The sequence below is a fragment of the Leptonychotes weddellii genome, chromosome 6 (assembly GCF_054177405.1).
Source record: "Leptonychotes weddellii isolate Sample4059 chromosome 6, ASM5417740v2, whole genome shotgun sequence".
NCBI classification, from domain to species: domain Eukaryota; kingdom Metazoa; phylum Chordata; class Mammalia; order Carnivora; family Phocidae; genus Leptonychotes; species Leptonychotes weddellii.
Window position 1 is genome coordinate 78,048,372 of NC_138374.1, and position 19,187 is coordinate 78,067,558.

The 19,187-nt window shown below is 43.6% G+C and overlaps 1 protein-coding gene across 1 annotated transcript in view; it reads left to right on the forward strand.

The window, feature by feature from the left end:
* The window catches only part of DNAH14 (dynein axonemal heavy chain 14), a 305,056-nt gene that overhangs the window by 66,593 nt on the left and 219,276 nt on the right, over positions 1-19,187 (forward strand). Inside the window, exons 14-17 of the mRNA XM_081823173.1 lie at positions 6,031-6,197; positions 6,886-7,230; positions 13,032-13,373; positions 17,753-18,122. Of these exons, the coding sequence (XP_081679299.1) occupies positions 6,031-6,197; positions 6,886-7,230; positions 13,032-13,373; positions 17,753-18,122 (1,224 nt within the window). The remainder of the gene's footprint in view (positions 1-6,030; positions 6,198-6,885; positions 7,231-13,031; positions 13,374-17,752; positions 18,123-19,187) is intronic.

Sequence of the window (19,187 nt, forward strand, 5' to 3'; positions counted from 1 at the left end):
TATTTGCAAATTCCTTTAGTTTTTGTTTGTCCTGGAAGCTTTTTATCTCTCCTTCAATTTTCAATGACAGCCTAGCTGGATAGAGTATTCTTGGCTGCATATTTTTCTCATTTAGTGCTCTGAATATATCCTGCCAGTCCTTTCTGGCCTGCCAGGTCTCTGTGGATAGGTCTGTTGCCAATCTAATGTTTCTACCATTGTCGGTTACAGACTTCTTATCCCCAAGCTGCTTTCAGGATTTTCTCTTTGTCTCTGATACTCGTAAGTTTTACTATTAGATATCGGGGTGTTGACCTATTTTTATTGACTTTGAGGGGGGTTCTCTGTGCCTCCTGGATTTTGATGCCTGTTTCGTTCCCGAAATTAGGGAAGTTCTCTGCTATAATTTGCTCCAGTACACCTTCTGCCCCTCTCTCTCTTTCTTCTTCTTCTGGGATCCCAATTATCCTAATGTTGTTTCATATTATGGTATCGCTTATCTCTCGAATTCTGCCCTCGTGATCCATTAGTGGTTTATCTCTCTTTTTCTCAGCTTCTTTATTTTCCATCATTTGGTCTTCTATATCACTGATTCTCTCTTCTGCCTCATTTAACCTAGCACTTAGCACCCCCATGTTTGATTACACCTCATTAATAGCCTTTTTGATTTCAACTTGTTAGATTTTAGTTCTTTTATTTCCCCAGAAAAGGTTTCTCTAATAACTTCCATGCTTTTTTCAAGCCCAGCTAGTATCTTTAAAGTGATGATTCTGAAATCTAGATCCGACATCTTACTAATGTCCGTATTGAGTAGGTCCCTGGGAGTTGGTACTACCTCTTGTTCTTTTTGTTGAGGTGATTTTTTCCGTCTTGTCATTTTGTCCAGGGGAGAATAGATGAATGAGAGAACAAAATGCTAACAGGGTAACAACGTCCTCAGAAAATATACTCTAAACAAATCAGAAAAGACCTGAAGCAGGGGGAAAAGGAAGGGAAAGAGAGAAAAAAGAAAAAGAAAAAGCTAAAGATAAAAACAAACAAAAACAGAACAAAACAAAAAAGACAGAACATGATCAATTATGATCAGGCTGGTACATAGATCAGTGCCACACACTAGATTTTGGGTGTATTTTGGTCTGCTAGAAGAAAGTGCCTCCCAAAATTTTAAAGAAAGAAAAACTTATATATGTACAAAAAATAAGGGTTGATATAATGAAGGAATGGAATATGACTGTAAAGATGAAAATTATAAAAAATTTTATAAAAGGAATTGATAAGTCATTTGAAAAAAGATAGAAGAGGATTTAAAAAAAAAGAAAAAAAAGGGAGAGAATGTGATCAGGCAGGGGAGTAGAAAAAAACCATACACTAGAGATTTAGGGTATATTTTGATCTGTTAGAAGAAACTATATCATAATTTTAAAGAGAGAACAACTTATACATATATGCCAAAAATACGGGTAACTACTACGAAGGGATAGAATATGACTCTAAAAATGAAAAATAAAAATGTTTTTTAAAAAAAGGGTTGATAAGCTGTTAGTTGAAAAAGGGAAAAAGAAAAATTCAAAAAAAAAAGTTAAAAAAAAATTAACTTTGAAACACTAAAGAATCATGGTAAAAAAGCCATGGATTCTATGTGCAGTATTCCCCTAGTGCTGGAGTTCTGCCGTTCTCATTGATCGGTAAACTTGGTCTTGGCTGGCTGTTCTTGCTGATCTTCTGGGGGAGGGGCCTGTTGCCGTGGTTCCCAAATGTCTTTGCCGGAGGCGGGATTGCCCCACCCTTGCCAGGTCCGGGCTAAGTCATCTGCTCGGGTTTGCTCTCGGGAGCTTTTATTCCCTGCAAGCTTTCTGCACAGCTTTGGAGGACAAGAGTGAAAATGGTGGCCTCCCAATCTCCGCCCGGGAGGAGCCAAGAACTCGGGGCCCTGCTCCTCAGTGAGCCCCCAGAGAAAAGCAGTCAATCACTCCCATCTCCCCAGTCTCCGGCCGCACTCCATGCTCCCCCGACCTGTGACTGAACGTTTCTATCTCTGGCACCCGACTTGGTGTGGAGTCTCGAAACCCAGCACATCCCTGCAGTGCACTCCCGCGCCGCTCGTCCCTGGGGGAGGAAGGTAAGTCTCCCCAGATCTGCTGCTTTTTGGGTCCCTGCTGGAGGAGCAGTGGCCTGACTGTGCCGCGGATCACGGTTTATGGCAACCCCGAGCTGAGACCCCGCGCCTCGGCTCCGTCTTTGCAGCCGTCTTCCCTGCTCTGATACCTGGGAGCTCTGCCACACTCAGGCACCCCCCGGTCTTTCTGTGACCCCGAGGGTCCTGAAACCACACTGTCCCACGAGGGTTCCACCCCCAACTTAGCCACCAGAGCGACGTCCCTCAGCAGAGCTGACTTCTAAAATTTCCGATTTTGTGCTCTGCAGCTCTATCACTTGCCAGTAGCTGGCTGACGGAGGCCCCTCCCCTGCTGTCTATCCTCCCGAATATCGCCTCGGATTCACTTCTCTGCACGTCCTACCTTCCAGAAAGTGGTCGCTTTTCTGTTCAGAGAGTTGTTGCTATTCTTTTCTTCAATCTCCTGTTGAGTTTGTAGGTGTTCAGAATGGTTTGATCCCTATCTAGCTGAATTCCTGGGACCAGAAGAAATCCAGGTCTCCTACTCCTCCGCCATCTTGCTCCGCCCCCTCTGTTTCCATCTTAAACAGATTTTTATTAATTCTTTTCTAGCTATGTGTATACAATCTGAAATTACATGGCTATTACTAGCCCGACCAATGAATTTATGCCTTCTCCATGATCTAAGTCTTATAAAGATCTTAAAATAGCAGGACCCTTGTCAACTCTTTAAATGTTTATATTTCCTCTTGTTATTAATAAATTTGGGAAGGGATGTCTTGAGATGGTCAGATATCTTTGTTTCTTCTGAAAATTTTGCCCACTAGTTTTAGCATTTATTTGTGGATCTTGCCACTAATTAATTAGTGGATCCATTTCTTTATTCAGTTATTTATTTATATAAATATGGATTCACTGATCTGTGTACATATTCATGTATGTATGTAATGTATACGTGTGTGTGTGTGTGTGTGTGTATATTTACCTGAGAAAAAACAAAACATCTTGATCACCCCATCATTTCAGCTACCCTCATATAACAGCTATTTGCATTTTGCATTTTTATTTTCATTGGCATACATTAGTGAAATTATATTTAAAATATTTTATTATCCCTTAGCATTATATTGTAGACATTTTCCACATTCCTGCGTATGCTCTTATAATTGTCACTTAGATGGCTGTGTAACATTCCATTACTGTGCAATAATATGTTGAACCATGAGTGCAAAGTTAAACATGCTCGTTACTGCATGCGGTCATGTCATTGACATCTGTGCACAGATTGCGGCTTCCATGGGACATTCTCACAGAGTAATTGCCTGAGATTGAAACTCATGGGTCTAAAGTCTTCCTCTTACTGATTTGTGGTTCTTTTGGATTAAGAAAGTGAATCCTTAATGTTTAATATGAGTTTAAGAAAAATAAGTAGGTTGTTTGGCTTGATTTTATGGTGATATTTTTGCCATGGAGAACATTATTTTTATAGTATAACATGTGCAGAGCCTTTTAGAAGAGGCTCCAGGATGTGGTGCCCTAGTTACACAGGCTTGCCCAGTGACCACATCATAAAAACATTCTCCTACTTGTCTTCTAATTCTATTATGATTTCATTTTTATGCTTAAATATTTGATTGCTCTAACATTTATTTGGCATATGTAGACTTGTAATTTTTTCCCAGATGACTGATGATCTGTCTGTCCCAGTACCAGTCACTGAGTAATCCATTCCTCACCCTCACTGGTTTGAAATGCCACTTTTATCATTTATTATATTTTAATATGTTTCTTTATGGACTATATATAGTTGATCTGTCTGTAACTCATGAACCAGTACCATTCTGTTGTAATTCTGTAACTTCTTTTCTCCCCCTGGAATGTCCTAGGTTCACTGATACTTGTTTTCATCTGGGGAGTATAACAGTATTATTGTTACTTATTTTGTTGTTCAAAGTGTCTGGTTTTGCTTTTGCAGAACAGTTCTTTCCAAATGGGTCCTGTGCCCTTTCACCTTACCCTCACCCTTTGTTGTGACCGCTGTAGCTGCTGGGGCCACAGGACACCCCAGGCCCCTCTTGTGGTTCTCCGCCTCAGCCCTGGGGCATGCCTGTTCCTTGTAGGGGTGGCGCTGCTGTGAGGTCCACAGTGAAAGGAGCTGGGGCAGATCTGTGTCACACATGGAAGGTCACGTCAGCATCGCTGCTGTGTACCTCCTTGAGAAGAAATGTGTCAGCCAACACATACTGTTTGTGTGCGGTTCTTTTCCCCTGTGTCCTTCTCGTTTTCAGTCAAAAGTTTTCCAAAGTTCCTTGGATCAACTTACTTGTTGTCTATCCTCTTCAGTGAGGTTATAGAGTTTATTTGTAATGTAGCTAGGTTACTTTGTCCCAGTCGGTATTCCATCTTAGGTTCTCCCTGTGTCCTGGTTGGTCCCTCACAACTTTGCCTGTGGTAAGATTCCCTGTGTGTGGCTCGCAGTGTGTGGGCTCGACAGTTCCCTGTGCACCATCTGAGCTCCACACATCCCCAGCTTCCCCGTGCTGCCCCTTGACAGTCAAACCCTCCTCTACACCCTCTTGTCCCTGGCAACCGGTCTGCCTTTTCCAGAATGTCATATAAGTGGATAGGTAGCCTTTTGGGTCTGGCTTTTTTCATGTAGAAAAATGCATTTAAAATGCATCCATATTGTTGCATGAAGCAGTAGCCTGATTCCTTTTTGTTGCTGAGTTGTGTTCTCTTGTCTGGATGTACCACAGCTTGTTTACCCACTCGCATCCGGGCTGTTCCATTTTGGGGCAATGGCGAATAAAATTGCTATAAACATTCACATACAGGTTTTTGGATGAACATAAGTTTTTCTTCTCTCTTGAGTCACGGGTGGGATTGCTGGGTCATATGATAGGTGTATGTTTAATTTTATGAGAATTTCAAAGTGGTTGTATCATTTTGCTTTCCTGCCAACAATGTCTAAAGTTCCAGTCACTCTGTGTCCTTGTCAGCACTTGCTATTGTCAGAGTATAAAAAAAAAAATTTAGCCATTGTAATAGGTGTGTAGTGATAATCTCATTGTGGTTTAATTTACATTTCACTAATGACTAATACTGTTCATCTTTTCATATGCTTATATACATATGCTTATGTACATTTTTTTATAGTCAAATCTTTAGATCTTTTGCTTATTTTTTTATTGGGATGTTTGTTTCCTTATTGTCAAGTTGTAAGAGGTCTTTATATGTACTCTGGATACAAGTCTTTTATCAGAGAGAAGATGCAAACATTTTCTCCCAGTCTGTGCCTTATCTTTTCATTCTTTCTCACAGAGCTAACCTTCGTAACTCTGATAAAGTATGACTTGTCAATTTTTTTTCTGTTATGGATTTGTTATGCTTTGGTATCTACAAACTCTTGGTCTAGCTCAAAGTTACACAGATTTTTCCTGATTTTTTTTCTCTTGGGATATTTATAAATTTGTGCTTTATATTTAGGTATATGATTCGTTTTGAGTTAATTTCGCATAAGGCATGAAGTGTATGTAGAAGTTTTGTTTGTGTGTGTGTTTGCGTGCAGACATCAGTTTTCAGCTAGACTGTAAATGCGCTGCTGGTGGATGCGTGCTGCTTTCATGCTTTCCATGTGGCATCACGTAGCACTGACGTTTCAACTATTTCTCAACTTAATGATTTTTTCTCAGCTTCTATTTTAATTATGCCTTGGCCCACCACCACCCCGTACCTGTGAGTGATTCTGTTGTTCCCATAAAATTAAATCCAAACCTTTACACCTGTCTTAAATTCCATTTATCAGTATAGAACACTCTCTAGCCCTCATAATAAATCAGCCTCAGTTACCAGTAGTTTTAGATTCATGGATAATTTTAAGGTGATGCTTTTGGTGGGACTCCTGAAAATACTAACTTTTGAATTCTGTATTTTAGCCAAGATTATTCCTCTTTGCCGAGATCCTCGCCTGTCTCTTTTTACTGAATCGTTTTTAATTACGAGTTTGCCTAATAAGACTGAAAGTGGAATGGCCTATAAGAAGCCAGCCAGATGGCCAGATTGTCAGATCCTTTTTGAGATGGATCCTATCTACCAAAATAAAGTAAGTTTAAAAAGAGTTTCTCTCAGGGACTACTTGGCTCTAGGAGCAGAAACCCACGGAGATTCTTAGATTAAAGGGACTTGCTGAAAAATTCGAGTATCCTAACTTAGGGCAATGGACGTGTCATTTCCGGCTCATGTCCCCATCTGTCCTTCTCGTGGGCTTTCAGCTCCATTCACCTCTTTTGTTTTTTCCAACTTCTACTACGAAAAGGAGCTTTCTCTTGCATGATTCCCTCCCAGTACTGAATTGCCAGTGTGTTGACATGCCTTGGCTGGGACTTCCCCATTCCAATCCCGCTGGGTATTGTGGTTCAGATCCACAGGAGAATCTCATCATCTCCACTTGGCTCAGATTCTGCCCGGTCAGGGAGCCGTCTCTTGGGAATGGGTGAGGTAACACAGTGTGGGGCTGTGCATGGAGCATCTGCTCTAACACAGGAATACATGACTGGTGTTTCTAGCGGCTTCAAACAACATGCTGACCAGAAAGAGAAATGGCCTGGACATTGAAAAAGCCATCTAAATTTCTTGAAGTCTTAGGTTTCCAACATAGTTCTGCAGTGTGGGTTCTGCACAAAACAGACCCCACAGAGAACTGTTGTTGTACGTATTCTGACAGAACCATCAGCCTGTCAGCCCACACTTGTTACTCTTACAATTCTGACCTGTTAACACTTTATTTACAGATTGCCAGTCTCCTGACTGTTGTTGGTAATTCCATGGGGCAAGTTAATGTTTACAGCTGCAAGTTTATAAAATACTGTTCCATGGTACAGAAGGCCAAAGCCATGAGTATGAAAATCTCATCGATAGACGAATTGACTTCAGTACAGTTTAAAACTATCCTGGCTAAATTCAGAAACTATCTTCAATATATTATTAATATGGCCATTGAGAAACGCATTGGTATTTTCAAAGTTGTAAGTCTCAATTATCAGTCAGAATGCTTACCATATGTTGAGAATGTCATACATCTGATCCACAGCCTCTTGCGATCTGTAATTGAAAGAAAGAATACAAATCTACTGGAAGTAAGTGTTGTGGAAATGCCTATTGCATGAGAATCTTTATGATCATTAGATTATTATTTTAAAATATGTACTTAGGAAATATAAATGATGAGTGTTATCCTCAGAAAATTCTAATATGTGTTAATACTTGTTTGGGTCTCTGATCAGATATCATTTCCTCAAAGAAACATTCTTTGTCCACCATTTCTAAAATGGCGCCCCATGTTCCTTGTTACGTCTTTTCCCTGTTGGGAATCTTTGCAAACTTACGAACATGGACATGACATGATACAACTTGCATTTTCATAGGGACCACTCTGGCTGCAGTGTAGAGAATGGATTGAAGTGGGACAGGACAGGGGGAAAGCTGTTTCTGGTGTCTAGGGGAGCGGTGACACGTGCCTGAACCAGGGCAGGAACAGCGTGGAGTCTGGGAAGCAGATGGCTTTGAGATCCATTAAGAGATGGAATCTTCAGGATGTAGTGATTGGCAGAATGTAAGGAATAAGAGAAAGGAATTAATGATACTTTGAGCTTTTGGGTTGGGCTGCGGGGTGAGCAGGGCTGCAATGTGAGGCTGAGGGAGCACAGTGCTTGCTTCACCGCGTGACCGTCAGGCAGAGATGCAGTGTGCACATCCGGCCGTCGGCAGGGAGTCTGGACCAGAAGCACATGTTTAGGTGACCGGCAGACAGGTGCTCTTCAAGGTCACCCTTCAGGAGGCTGCGCCTGCTGTATGTGTGTAGCGAGGAAGGAAAAGGACTCCCCAGCAGAAGCCTGAGGAATGCAAATATGCAGGAGGCTGCTAGACGGAGAGGGGCCTGCAGAGGAGCAACCAGAGAGGGCGAGGAAAGCAAGGGAGTGGCCTGAGAAAGAGGGAACGTTTAGTAGCTTTTAATGCCTCAAAGAGTTTAAGAGAGGGTTGGAAAGTGTCGGTCTTTGGAGCCACAACAGTCCTAAAATGCACACAGAATTAACCCCTATTTCGCTGAGGCTGGTATTCCCCAAGTATCAGAAACCGAACCCAGTGTACCGCCCAAGCACAGCGGTTTCCCTGATGCACAAGGACGTCTCGGCGCGGGTGAGGCGGGCCTTTGCTGTGTCAGCGCCGCTCCCGTGACTAGGGCCGCTGCTGCCCCAAGGCCCTGTGCTCGCGTCCGGGCAGAAACACGGGGACGCAGAAGCAGCAGTGCGCTGCGTTTCACTTCGCTTGGCTTCGCCAGAACCAGGTCACAGTGCCGCCACCGGCTCAGAAGGACCTGACTGAACTGGCACGTCAGAGCTCCTCTGCCTCAGTGGTTGAGGAAAGCAAGCAGAAGATGGAGTGGACTGGGTTTCAAGTCAGACTTACTGCATCTGCTGCAGTCGGTGCCTTGGCTGTTCACACCCGTCTTCCCACATAGTGAGTTTTAGGGGGCATCACAGATCTCACCGCTCTTACCTGGCTGGGTACTGAACCAACCGACTGAGAAATAAGACGACAGGTTAAGGCAAAAGAGATTCAAGGATTTCCTTTATTACTAATGAAGTAGACCTTGGAGAATATGGCTTCTATTTACTTAAAATTAACCTTCCCCAAACAGAAGCTCAGACTTAGGGAGAGACTTAGCCCGCTCAGCACTGGTTGCCCTGAAACACGACCAACATCCTGGCCACAGTGAGCAGAGAGGAACGCGTACCCTCTGCGGACAGGTCGGCTTTTGAGAGGAGTGTCTAGGCTCTGCCTGTCCACCTTCTCCTTCCAAACTCCCCAGTCCCAGGAGTCACTTCACCTTCCCCAGGAAGTGAGTGTGGGGTGGAGGGGCCACCAGGAAGGCTGGACGAGCAGGGGCCCCTGCCTCATGGAGACATCAGAAGTGGGGCTGAGTGCTGCCCCCCTCCCCCCGGCTATGTACACTCTATCAAATGTAACATGGCGCTTAGTGTTCCAGTGAGTTCTAAACAAAGACAGGGCAGAAGAATATAAACTGGTGGAGAAGGAACAGGATACGTGTAACTGAAACTTCCATCCTATGAAGAAGAAAATGGGGAAACAGCCACCTAAGGTGGTCTAGAGCAAATATCAAATCTTGCTGGACAGAAATACCGAGAGTTCCTTTATTTGAGGGCACAGTAAGCTCTGTGGCTGATCAGTCTGGCAGTCTCTGGCTCAGGTCTCTTGTCCCCGGTGACCCCCAGTTAGATCCTGTAGGAGGACTCTCTGGGTTTGGTATTCTTCACCCCCTCATCCAAGCCGGGCATCGCGGGCTTGTACTCGCTGGGCCCTGAACAAGTACACCAATGAATCTCCTGTTGGCCTGAGTAGGGACACCTGTGTCTGCCTTAGGAAATGTCATTGATGGTTATTAGACTTGGACTTGCTTCTTAAAATAATTTTTTCCTGTTTGCTTCTGGTTAATTCCACACTTGAGTCGAGACATGACTTTGAAGCCTGAGAACTTTTTATTTTTAGCTGCTGTCTGTTTGACACTTCCCTCTCCCCCCTAAAAGTGTGGTTCCGTATCTGATGCTGTTTGGAACATAGACTTGGGAGGAAAAGTTACACCCTTAATAGTCTCTGCCTGCAAGCTTCCTGCCAATCCTGTTGTCCCACCTTCTTCGGCGAAGGTGCCTGTTTGAAGATAAGAGCTCTTCTCTCTTGCTAGGGCTGCCACTTTGAAGCCACCACTTTCATTCAGAGTGCAGAAACTGTTACCTGTCTCAGCTTCTGCAAGCCTTTGAATGAAAGAATCCTCAAGTCGGCTCTGCAAAAGGCAGAGAAGAATTTTCTTATCAGAGCCATAGTTCCCTCAGTCTCTGCTTAGCTCATTTTAGCAAGAGTCTGTCTCTGAGGATTTCACTGGAAGTACTAAAGGAACCAGAATACGAGACCACGTGTTTCCGACTGTTTACCCAGTGCTACAGCTGCGGTCTCTCAGTCCCAAGCACTGGCAAGACAACATGGTGACCAAAGACTTTGCTGGCCACCCTTCACCAAGGAAGCTGGCCAGGAGATACAAAATACTCTCAACATGACAGTCGTCAGGGAAGTGAGAACCACACATCTGTTTAAGTGGCCAGAATTAAAAAGACTGACAATAGCAAGTTCTGAGAGGATGCGGAGACACTAGAACGTTCACACATTGTTGGTGATGATGAAAATGGTGCAGTCACGTTGGAAAACTGGCGACTTCTTGTAAAGTTAAATGTTCACTTACCATTCGACCCAGCTACCACATTCCACATTATTTACTTACAAGAAATAAAAATAGGTCCACACAGACTTGTACTCACATAGTCATAGAAGCTTTAACCACAAGTGCCAAAACCTGCCAACAATCCAGAGATCTAGCAAGAGGCAAGTAAGGAAAAACAAAACAAAACAAAATGGTGCATTCATGCATTGGAATAGCATTCAGCAGTGAGAAGGAATGAACGAGTGCTACATACAGTTTGGATGGACTGCAAAAATATGTTGACCGAAAGGAGTTCCTGCTGGATGATTCCATACATATGGAACTTGACAAATACAAATTTAATCTGTAGCCACAACAAGCAGATGGTGGTTTTCTGAGGCCAGGAGTTAGGAGGGATGGGGCACAAGGCATCTTTTAGGGTAATGAAAGTTTTATATATGTTGATTACAGAGGTAACTAAACAGGTGTATAAATGTGTTAAAACTCATCATGATGTACAGTTAACATCTTTTGTATGTAAATTTGGCTTCAACTGATTTAAAAAAAAAATCCTGGCTTTTCCATTTACTACTTGAAAGACCTTAGTTAATATCCTTATTCTTGCTATACCTCAGTTTCTTTATCTGTAAATTGGGGATAATATTACTGACTAACCTAGAGAGTTTGTGAGAGTTAAATGAGCTAAGGGTTATAAAACCCTAAACACATTCTGGCACATAGTGAGCGCTAGATGAACGTGAGTCACTGCAAACTCGATTTCTGCACTTAGGAGGGTCAGGGGTTTTAGTTCCAGAAAACTTTCTGAGCTATAATTTTTTAAAAAGATTTATTCACTTATTTGAGAGAGAGAGCATGCGAGCGGAGGGAGGGGTAGGGGGAGAGGGAGAGAGTCTAAGCAGATTCTGTGCTGAGCGTGGAGCCTGATGCGGGGCTCGATCTCAAGACCCTGAGATCACGACCTGAGCTGAAATCAAGAGTCAGATGCTTCACCGACTGAACCCCCAGGTGCCCCTGAGCTACAATTGTTTTTTAGGAACCAGCTTTGAAAGTTGCTTATTCATCCTCTCTCTGGCTCCCGCATGCCCCAGGTGTGTTTTTATGTATTTCCTGAGGCTTTGAGTCGCTTTCATTTACGCAGTTAAGGAGTTTCCCCTATTTTGATGAGAGTATTTTTTATCATAAATGAGTTTTATCAAATGCTTAATCTGCATCCCTTGAAACAATCACGCATTTGTTTTCTTCAGTCCTTTAATGTGGTTATTACATTAACTGGCTTTCTTGGGTTGGTGGGTTTGGTTGCCAGCACGCACATGCACTGACTTGTACGTTCTTTGTAAGATGTTTGCATTTATGCTGGCAAGCGAGATTGCTTTGTGACTTGGCTTTACCATTCTCACTTGTCTTTGGTATCGGTGTACTACTAGTGACAAAGGGAGTTTGGGTGTGTTTCAGCTGTTTCTACCGTCTATTTTTTGCATGAAATTGGGGTTATCTGTTTTCTTTGTGATACAAACCAGCGTTTTCGTGTGTTTCTTTCTTTTTTTCTGGCATTTAAATGGCATTTGTGGTTAGAGTCAAGATAGCCCTGTTTACTGTCTTCTGTGTTGGTCATGAATTTCAATTAAATGTGGTAGGTACAATTATCAGCCTGTTACTAGACTATATTATCCAAGTTCATTAAAGGAAAGCTACTTGCTTAGGGTCACACAGTTAGGAAACTCTGGAGTTGGGATTCAAAACACAAGCCTCTCTGGTTTTAAAGCCTGTCCATATAAACTGTGGTGGGTTAACAGTGGTTATTTCTGAGTGATGGAATAATAAGTATTTTCTACATTAACAGCTTTTTTTTGTATTGCAGTTTTTGCATGAGCATCTATTTTATAATCAAATAGAATAAAGTGTTCAAAAAATTAGAGACATCCAGGAAATTAATTCAAGGCTGTGAAATTGAAAATTGAAATGACACTGATTCCAAAATTATACATGAGTATTCATTAAGAGCCCTGAAAACATGAGGAAAAAATATGACAAAATTGTAATTTGAGTATAGAAATGCAATTATTTTGAAAATTTCATGGAATGATATACATACTATACTTATAAAAGTATTGATATTATACATATAATGAATACATACATTTATAATAGATAAAAATGGGATTTGGAATCAGACTTGGGTTTGATCAGTAACTCCCTATATTTCTGGTTTTAGGCTAATGAATCCCTCTGAGACTGTTTACTCCTGTGCAAACTAGTGAGCAGATGTGCTATCAAAACAGAACTAGCACATCAGTGCCCCAAACGGGGTGGTGGTTATACATTGTTCACAATTCAGCCATGCCCTTGCTGTAGCTATTAGTCTATTTCTTAGAGACAAAGTTATTCATAATATTACTTCCTGTATACCTTAGTAGCATTTATTTTATGTGCAAGGTACATTCAGGTTCCGTCTGTTAACAATAGGAAGGATTTGAGCATGTTAATGCTCCAGTATTTAAACAATAGTTAGAATAATGTTTAGATGATGTCTTCATTTTTTTGTGAAATTATAATGATGTAAGTTAGTGAGAGATACTAAAAGAGTAGTCTTGTAAAATAGTGTCAGAACTCATTATATAAATCTCATTAATGTGTTAACGATTGCAGATCGTGGAGTCATCACTGCGAAAGCTGGACTCTGATCCCACTGAAATAGAAGAATTTGTGGAACATTTTACTTTTTTGGATGCAATTTCCTCAAAAATATTTGCATTAGAAAAAGAGTACTCCACGGTTGCTCAGCTGCATTCTGTTGTACGGTATTACCAGATTCAGATTTCAGAAGAGCAAATTGCCATACACAAAATTCTTCTTGGCAGGTTTGGTCAACTAAAAACTTCTGTGAAGCTAAGCAAAACAAATAAAGATGCGGCTATTTCTAGATTCAGAGACAATCTGGAAGCACACATCACTGGTTTGCGAGTTGACCTCCGTAACTTAAAGGCCAAGGTCAGTATTTTGTTCATTAAATATCAACTGGATCGGGCGCCTGGGTGGCTCAGTTGGTTAAGTGACTGCCTTCGGCTCAGGTCATGATCCTGGAGTCCCTGGATCGAGTCCCGCATTGGGCTCCCTGCTTGGCAGGGAGTCTGCTTCTCCCTCTGACCCTCCCCCCTCTCATGTGCTCTCTCTCTCATTCTCTCTCTCAAATAAATAAATAAAATCTTTAAAAAAAAATATCAACTGGATCTTAGTTTCACGTAGGCCTAAGCTTATAGGTATTTGCTTTCTGTGGAGTCTTAGGTCAATAATTTAATCCAAGTGATGTTAACCTAGAATCCACAGACAGAATCTTGGTGATTTGTGAGCTTCACTGGAGAGAGAAATTGCATGTCTGTTTTCACTAACCTCTAACTGAAATGTAGCCTTTTCTTCAATTATGAATGAATGTAGACAACAAACAGCAAAGCAGCGACTTTTCCCATACGATTCAACAGTCGGCCACAGGAGGCCTCTGGCCCGAGGGGCTGAAACGCCCCTGACATCTGTCTGGGCCTGAGTCTGGGCCGGATGTAAGGAGAGGTATGATTTCAGTCACTCACAGAGAGCAGACTGTAAAGTAAACCTCCAGTGTTTGCTGAGCCCTTCCCAAGTGTCAGTAACTGTCCTCCGTGTTTTACCCTTTTATCTGCCTGAAAAAAACAAAATGAGACTTAGAAAGGTCAGCTAACCTGCTGGAGATCACACAGCAAGTAATAGCTAGGGCTCCAGAAACCTCGCTCCGTGCCCCATCTGTCCTCGCCGGCGCTGCCACGTATTAGCGCCCAGGCAGTCGATGCAGCGTGAGCGCCTGGCGTGGATTAGACACAGCGTGACTTACTGCAGTTACTGGATTTTCGGCTTCTCCATTGACACGGCTGATCTGCACCGTTTCGCACAAATACAGTGAAGATGAAACAAATTAGTCATGAAAGCACTTGATACACATACCCCGTCTGCAGCCTTTAAAATCATACTAGAAACGTACAGACGCTCCCAAACAAAAGTTTTGGGTGTACACAAGTTCTGTTTGTTAAAGTGTATGAGGTTGTGGACACCGCCTGAAATGGGGGTCTGTGTTGCTGTCAGTTTACTGCCGAGTCCTGGGCAGCCACACGGCAGGCCAGGGGCATTGGGCTGGGACAGGAGAGAGTTTGTGCCCTTGTCACCAAGGGTTCAGAGACCCTGCGGGAGTCGAGAGCCAGGGGCGACTCTGCAGAGCTGTCCTGAGCCGAGCCTTCGTTCCTGCACCCCCAGCCCTCCCAGGGGCATGACTGTGGGTGACTTTAGCTCTTTTTGGCCAAGGGCAGCTCCTGGGAAGGGGCTCAGCCGTGTCGAGTGAGCGTCTGTCCTCTCCCCACCTACTGGGCCTTGCCCAGTAAGCTTTCATTTCTGCCGATTATGTTTTTTACTTCTAAACTTTCCACTTGGTTCTTGCCTACATTTTTTCATTTTTCTTTGCTAAGACTTTCTGTTTTCCCACTGGTTTCAAGAATATTCATCATTTTTTGGTGGAGCATTTTTTATCATACCTGCTTTAAATCCTTTGTCAGATCATTTTAAAATCTGTGTCATGGAGACGGTGTCTGTTGATGGATTTTCTTATGTGAGTTGAGGTTTTCCTGATTTTTTATATGCTGAATAATTTTGTGTGATATATTTTGGATTAAGTATTGGGTTGTCAGACTGTGTCTTATTCAAACCACATAGAAGGTTGGTATTTTTGTTTTAGCAGGCAGCAGACCTCGTCCGGTCTCACGTCCCAGCCCATGCTCTTTGGGCGGCAGTCCCATTGTCACTGTAGGTGTAATGACTTCGGCAGGACAGAGCAGATGCGTCCTCCCATGCGCCATGCAGCACTCCATCTCACTCTGGGTGGTAGTCCCCGAGGTGCTGAACAGGAGCCGATCCACATGCGTGCAGCTCACGGGGGGTGCACTCACTCCACGGGGAGCTCGTTTTCTGGAGTCTCTTGCTCTCTGTGATCGTCCCAGAATTTTCCACATTCCTGGCACTCTTCTTTTCAGTCCTCTGTTCAGAAAGCTGGGGCTGGTTACTGTGCTCTGCCAGTCACTTCCGTAACTGCACACACATCTGGGGCAAAGCAGCAGACACAGAGCAAGCGGTCCATGGGGTTGCCCCTCCCTGGAAGAGAGGACAGTTGTCTCCCCTGAGGTCTTTACTGCCACCTGCTGTCACACCCCCTTGGGATTGTCTGAGGGCCGGGGTGGGAGAGAACAGGAGAGAGAGGCCATCCACGCACTGTGTGAGCATCCGCAGCGGTCAGAGAAGAATGGGGGCTGCACGGACAGCAGGGAAAGGGAGCTCAGGAGAGAATGGCTCGGCTCTGAATGCACCCGGCAGAGCTCAAGAGCCAGGCACCGGGAGGGGAGCGGCGCCTGACACATCACCAGGGGCAGATGTCCAGGGTGAGGAGGCCTCCGACCAAACCAACCGGTCGGGATTCTGGCTGAAGACAGGCCAGAATGAAGTCAGTCCCATTCCCCGGGGTGGTGGACGGTGCAGGACTTGAGCAGACGTGGCAGGTGCAGGCTCTGGCTAAACAGAAACCGGCCTTGACACGGACATGCACCGATGGGCCTCAGAGAAGCTTTAGGAGCCTGACTCCAGTGTGCTCAGGCAGAGAATCCTTGCCAGACCCTCTCCTGCTCCTGAGTCCCCAGTAGTAGTCTCTCCAGAACTCTCACGGTTTGTGGCCCTGAGGCTCCCGCCACATTGCCCACACACCGAGCGGAGGTCAGGGTCTGCTAGGAAGACACTGGGGTCAATTTACCACTAATCTGGTGGCGCTTTGGATGACCGTCTGCGTCCCCGGCCTGCCTTATACTCTTTACTTTCAGACTCCTTGGATGCTACTCCTGGGGAGAGCCAGGGTGGGGCACACGTACTCTGTCTTCTGACTTTGTGTAACCTTTCACATGATTTCACTATTTACCTGATGGCTGAGATCATTCTGTGAAGATCTCGAGTGGAACACTGCTAGTAGGACTGGCAAAACGTGACGGGATATAAGCCAGTAAGATCATTTCTCCAACTATCTCCCCCCGAGATAGCTCACTGACAAACATAAATAAATATTAATGAGTGGAAAACTATGGGAGAAGGCTAAGGAAAACTTTATTATATGTCCATTAAATGAGCATCCCTTTTACAGATCATATATTAAGCTCTATCCGTTATCATGAGTACTGTTTATCAGTTTTGTACGGCATGACCACACCACACAAAACACAGTGTTACTTGTGATTCCATGGGTTGGATTTTTTAAAAGAATAAGGTGATAGGATCCAAATTCATTTATTTGTTCAATAACTTTTTATTTTATTTTATTTTATTTTTTTTTTAAAGATTCTACTTATTTATTTGACAGAGAAAGACACAGCGAGAGAGGGAACACAAACGGGGAGTGGGAGAGGGAGAAGCAGACTCCCCGCCGAGCAGGGAGCCCGACGCGGGACCCGATCCCGGGACTCCAGGACCATGACCTGAGCCGAAGGCAGTCGCTTAACCAACTGAGCCACCCAGGCGCCCCGTTCAATAACTTTTTAATAAAAATTACTGTCTACATCTTACTGTACTAGGTTCTGTGAGGTGTTTGGAAATAAATGGACGAAACCATCCTTAATCCTGAGAAGCTTATAATTTAATAAGGGATAAACTTCTACTTATGTCTTTGTTTGGAGGTCATTGTTGCAAATGTCCACAATCTCATGTGTAATATTTAAACTCTAATACAAGGCAACATGTGACAAGTACCATAAAAATAGAACAAAGTTAGGGGGCGCCTGCGGGGCTCAGTCAGTGGAACAGCGTGCGACTCTTGATCTCAGGCTTGTGAGTTCAAGCCCCACTTTGGGTATAGAGATTACTTCAAAACGTACAATCTTCAAAAAAAAAAAAAAAGTACAAGGTTAAACAGGATCAGAAAAAGGAAGAGACCTCTGGAGTCAGTACCATGCCCTGGAGGCCATACCCTCAAACTGCCACTTACCATTGGATGATGTGACAATTATTTGTAACTTTAGAACTTTCTCGAAAAATTGTGAAAAATATTAACTCTCTTTCAGGATTGTTGTAGGGTTTTAGTAAGTAAGGTAACGTATTCCTTATCACAGAGCCCAAGATAGAGAAGGAACATGACAGATTATACGTATGATGGTAATAATAATTAAATAATTAAAATGAATTTTAATAAACACAATTATAAATTAAGGACAGTGTCTCCCAATGATAGTTGCAAATAAGGGTTGATAAGGCTTCGATTACGGGCTGACATGCCGTCAGTAAACATGTGTGAGTCCTGACCCCGTCTTGCTGTTGTGCTTTAGATAAGAACTCCCATCCTGTTGTGCGCTGGCAGCCACGTGGACACCGTCACAGAGATGATGCGGACGCTCACAGAGGAAGCTGCCGCCCTGGCGCATAAGGCTAAGACCTACTCCAGCTACCAGAACTGCTTCGATGATGCCCAGTCCCACATGCACTCTCTCAACATGGAAGAGATCACACAGCTTGTCCTTGGGGAGGTTTCGGACATTGAGTACGACCTCACCTTGAGGAAGATACTGTGGGAGGTCCAAGAGGAATGGAAGACGCTCTTTTGGGAATGGAGGAATAGTACCCTTCGCAGTATTGATATAGAATCAGTCCAGAGAAACGTTTCAAAATGGATGCACAAAATCCTTGTCCTAGAAAAAGGTAAAAGTGTCTTCCTCGGGGTTCCCACCTACGATTATACACAGAGTGGCCCCTGGGCCAGGAAGATCATGGTCCTCGACCTTATTTCTTTACCTGTTGCCCAGGCCTGGCCATTAATGGCTGGAGAGGCAGTACAGGAGCCTAGGGGTAGGAATCGTTCCTGAAGCAAGAAAGAGAGGAAAACTTTGCAAAAAAAAAAAAAAAAAAAGTTCAGTACTTAAGAACAATGTTCTGTATCCTTTAGAAGTTGTTTCCCTGGGCAGAACGGTGGAGGCTTCCCCATAACCGTGGCTCTTCCTCGGGCCACACGTGCTTTGATGACAGAGGCCCACCTTCAGAGCGCTCACCCACATCCTCACTGTTTACGCCTGCCGTTTGCTTTGGCTGGTGGGGAAAATAGCTAAAAAGTCATTTTGTGAGGTTTCCCTTCTGCTGATGCTCACATGTGAAGCACAGAGATGCTGTTTCTGTTTGGTCGATTCTGTAAGATCTGACCTCTCCGCCAGGCGAGCGCCTCATCTCACTCGGCAGGAGAGCTATAATTTCCTCTCCAGAAAAATACTTGAATCGGCTTGTTTTCAGATTATAACAGAAATAGAAGGATACCACGAGAAGTTTACAAAAGAGATAAGCTGGGGACAAACCTCCCAGAGCCTCACTGCTTCGACATAACACTCATTGTGTGCGTCTTCTCTCAGGGTTTAGTCCTGGGTGTTTCAGAGGACGGGGTGTGGAGTGACAAGCAGACAGTATCTTCTTCTATCTGTGGTTTCCCAGATAAAATCCTGCTATTTGCCAAAACGTAGATTTACAAACACAGAAATTATTCTCTTGTCCTTTTCTTTCACTGAGTCTTGAAACCATTTTATTATTCAAGATGGCTTTACAAAAGAAGCCCCATCTGTACCAACTGGCTATTCAAGCAGATAGGCATACTTTTCAGTGCTCCTGAGTCCCCAACTCTGGCTGTTTCTCGGCCTCCTCTCTTTGTCTTTTATGAGTTGAGTAAAAAGGTTTTGAGGTTTAAAGTTTCAACTGCAGAGGTTGTGAGTCCTGGACGGCAGG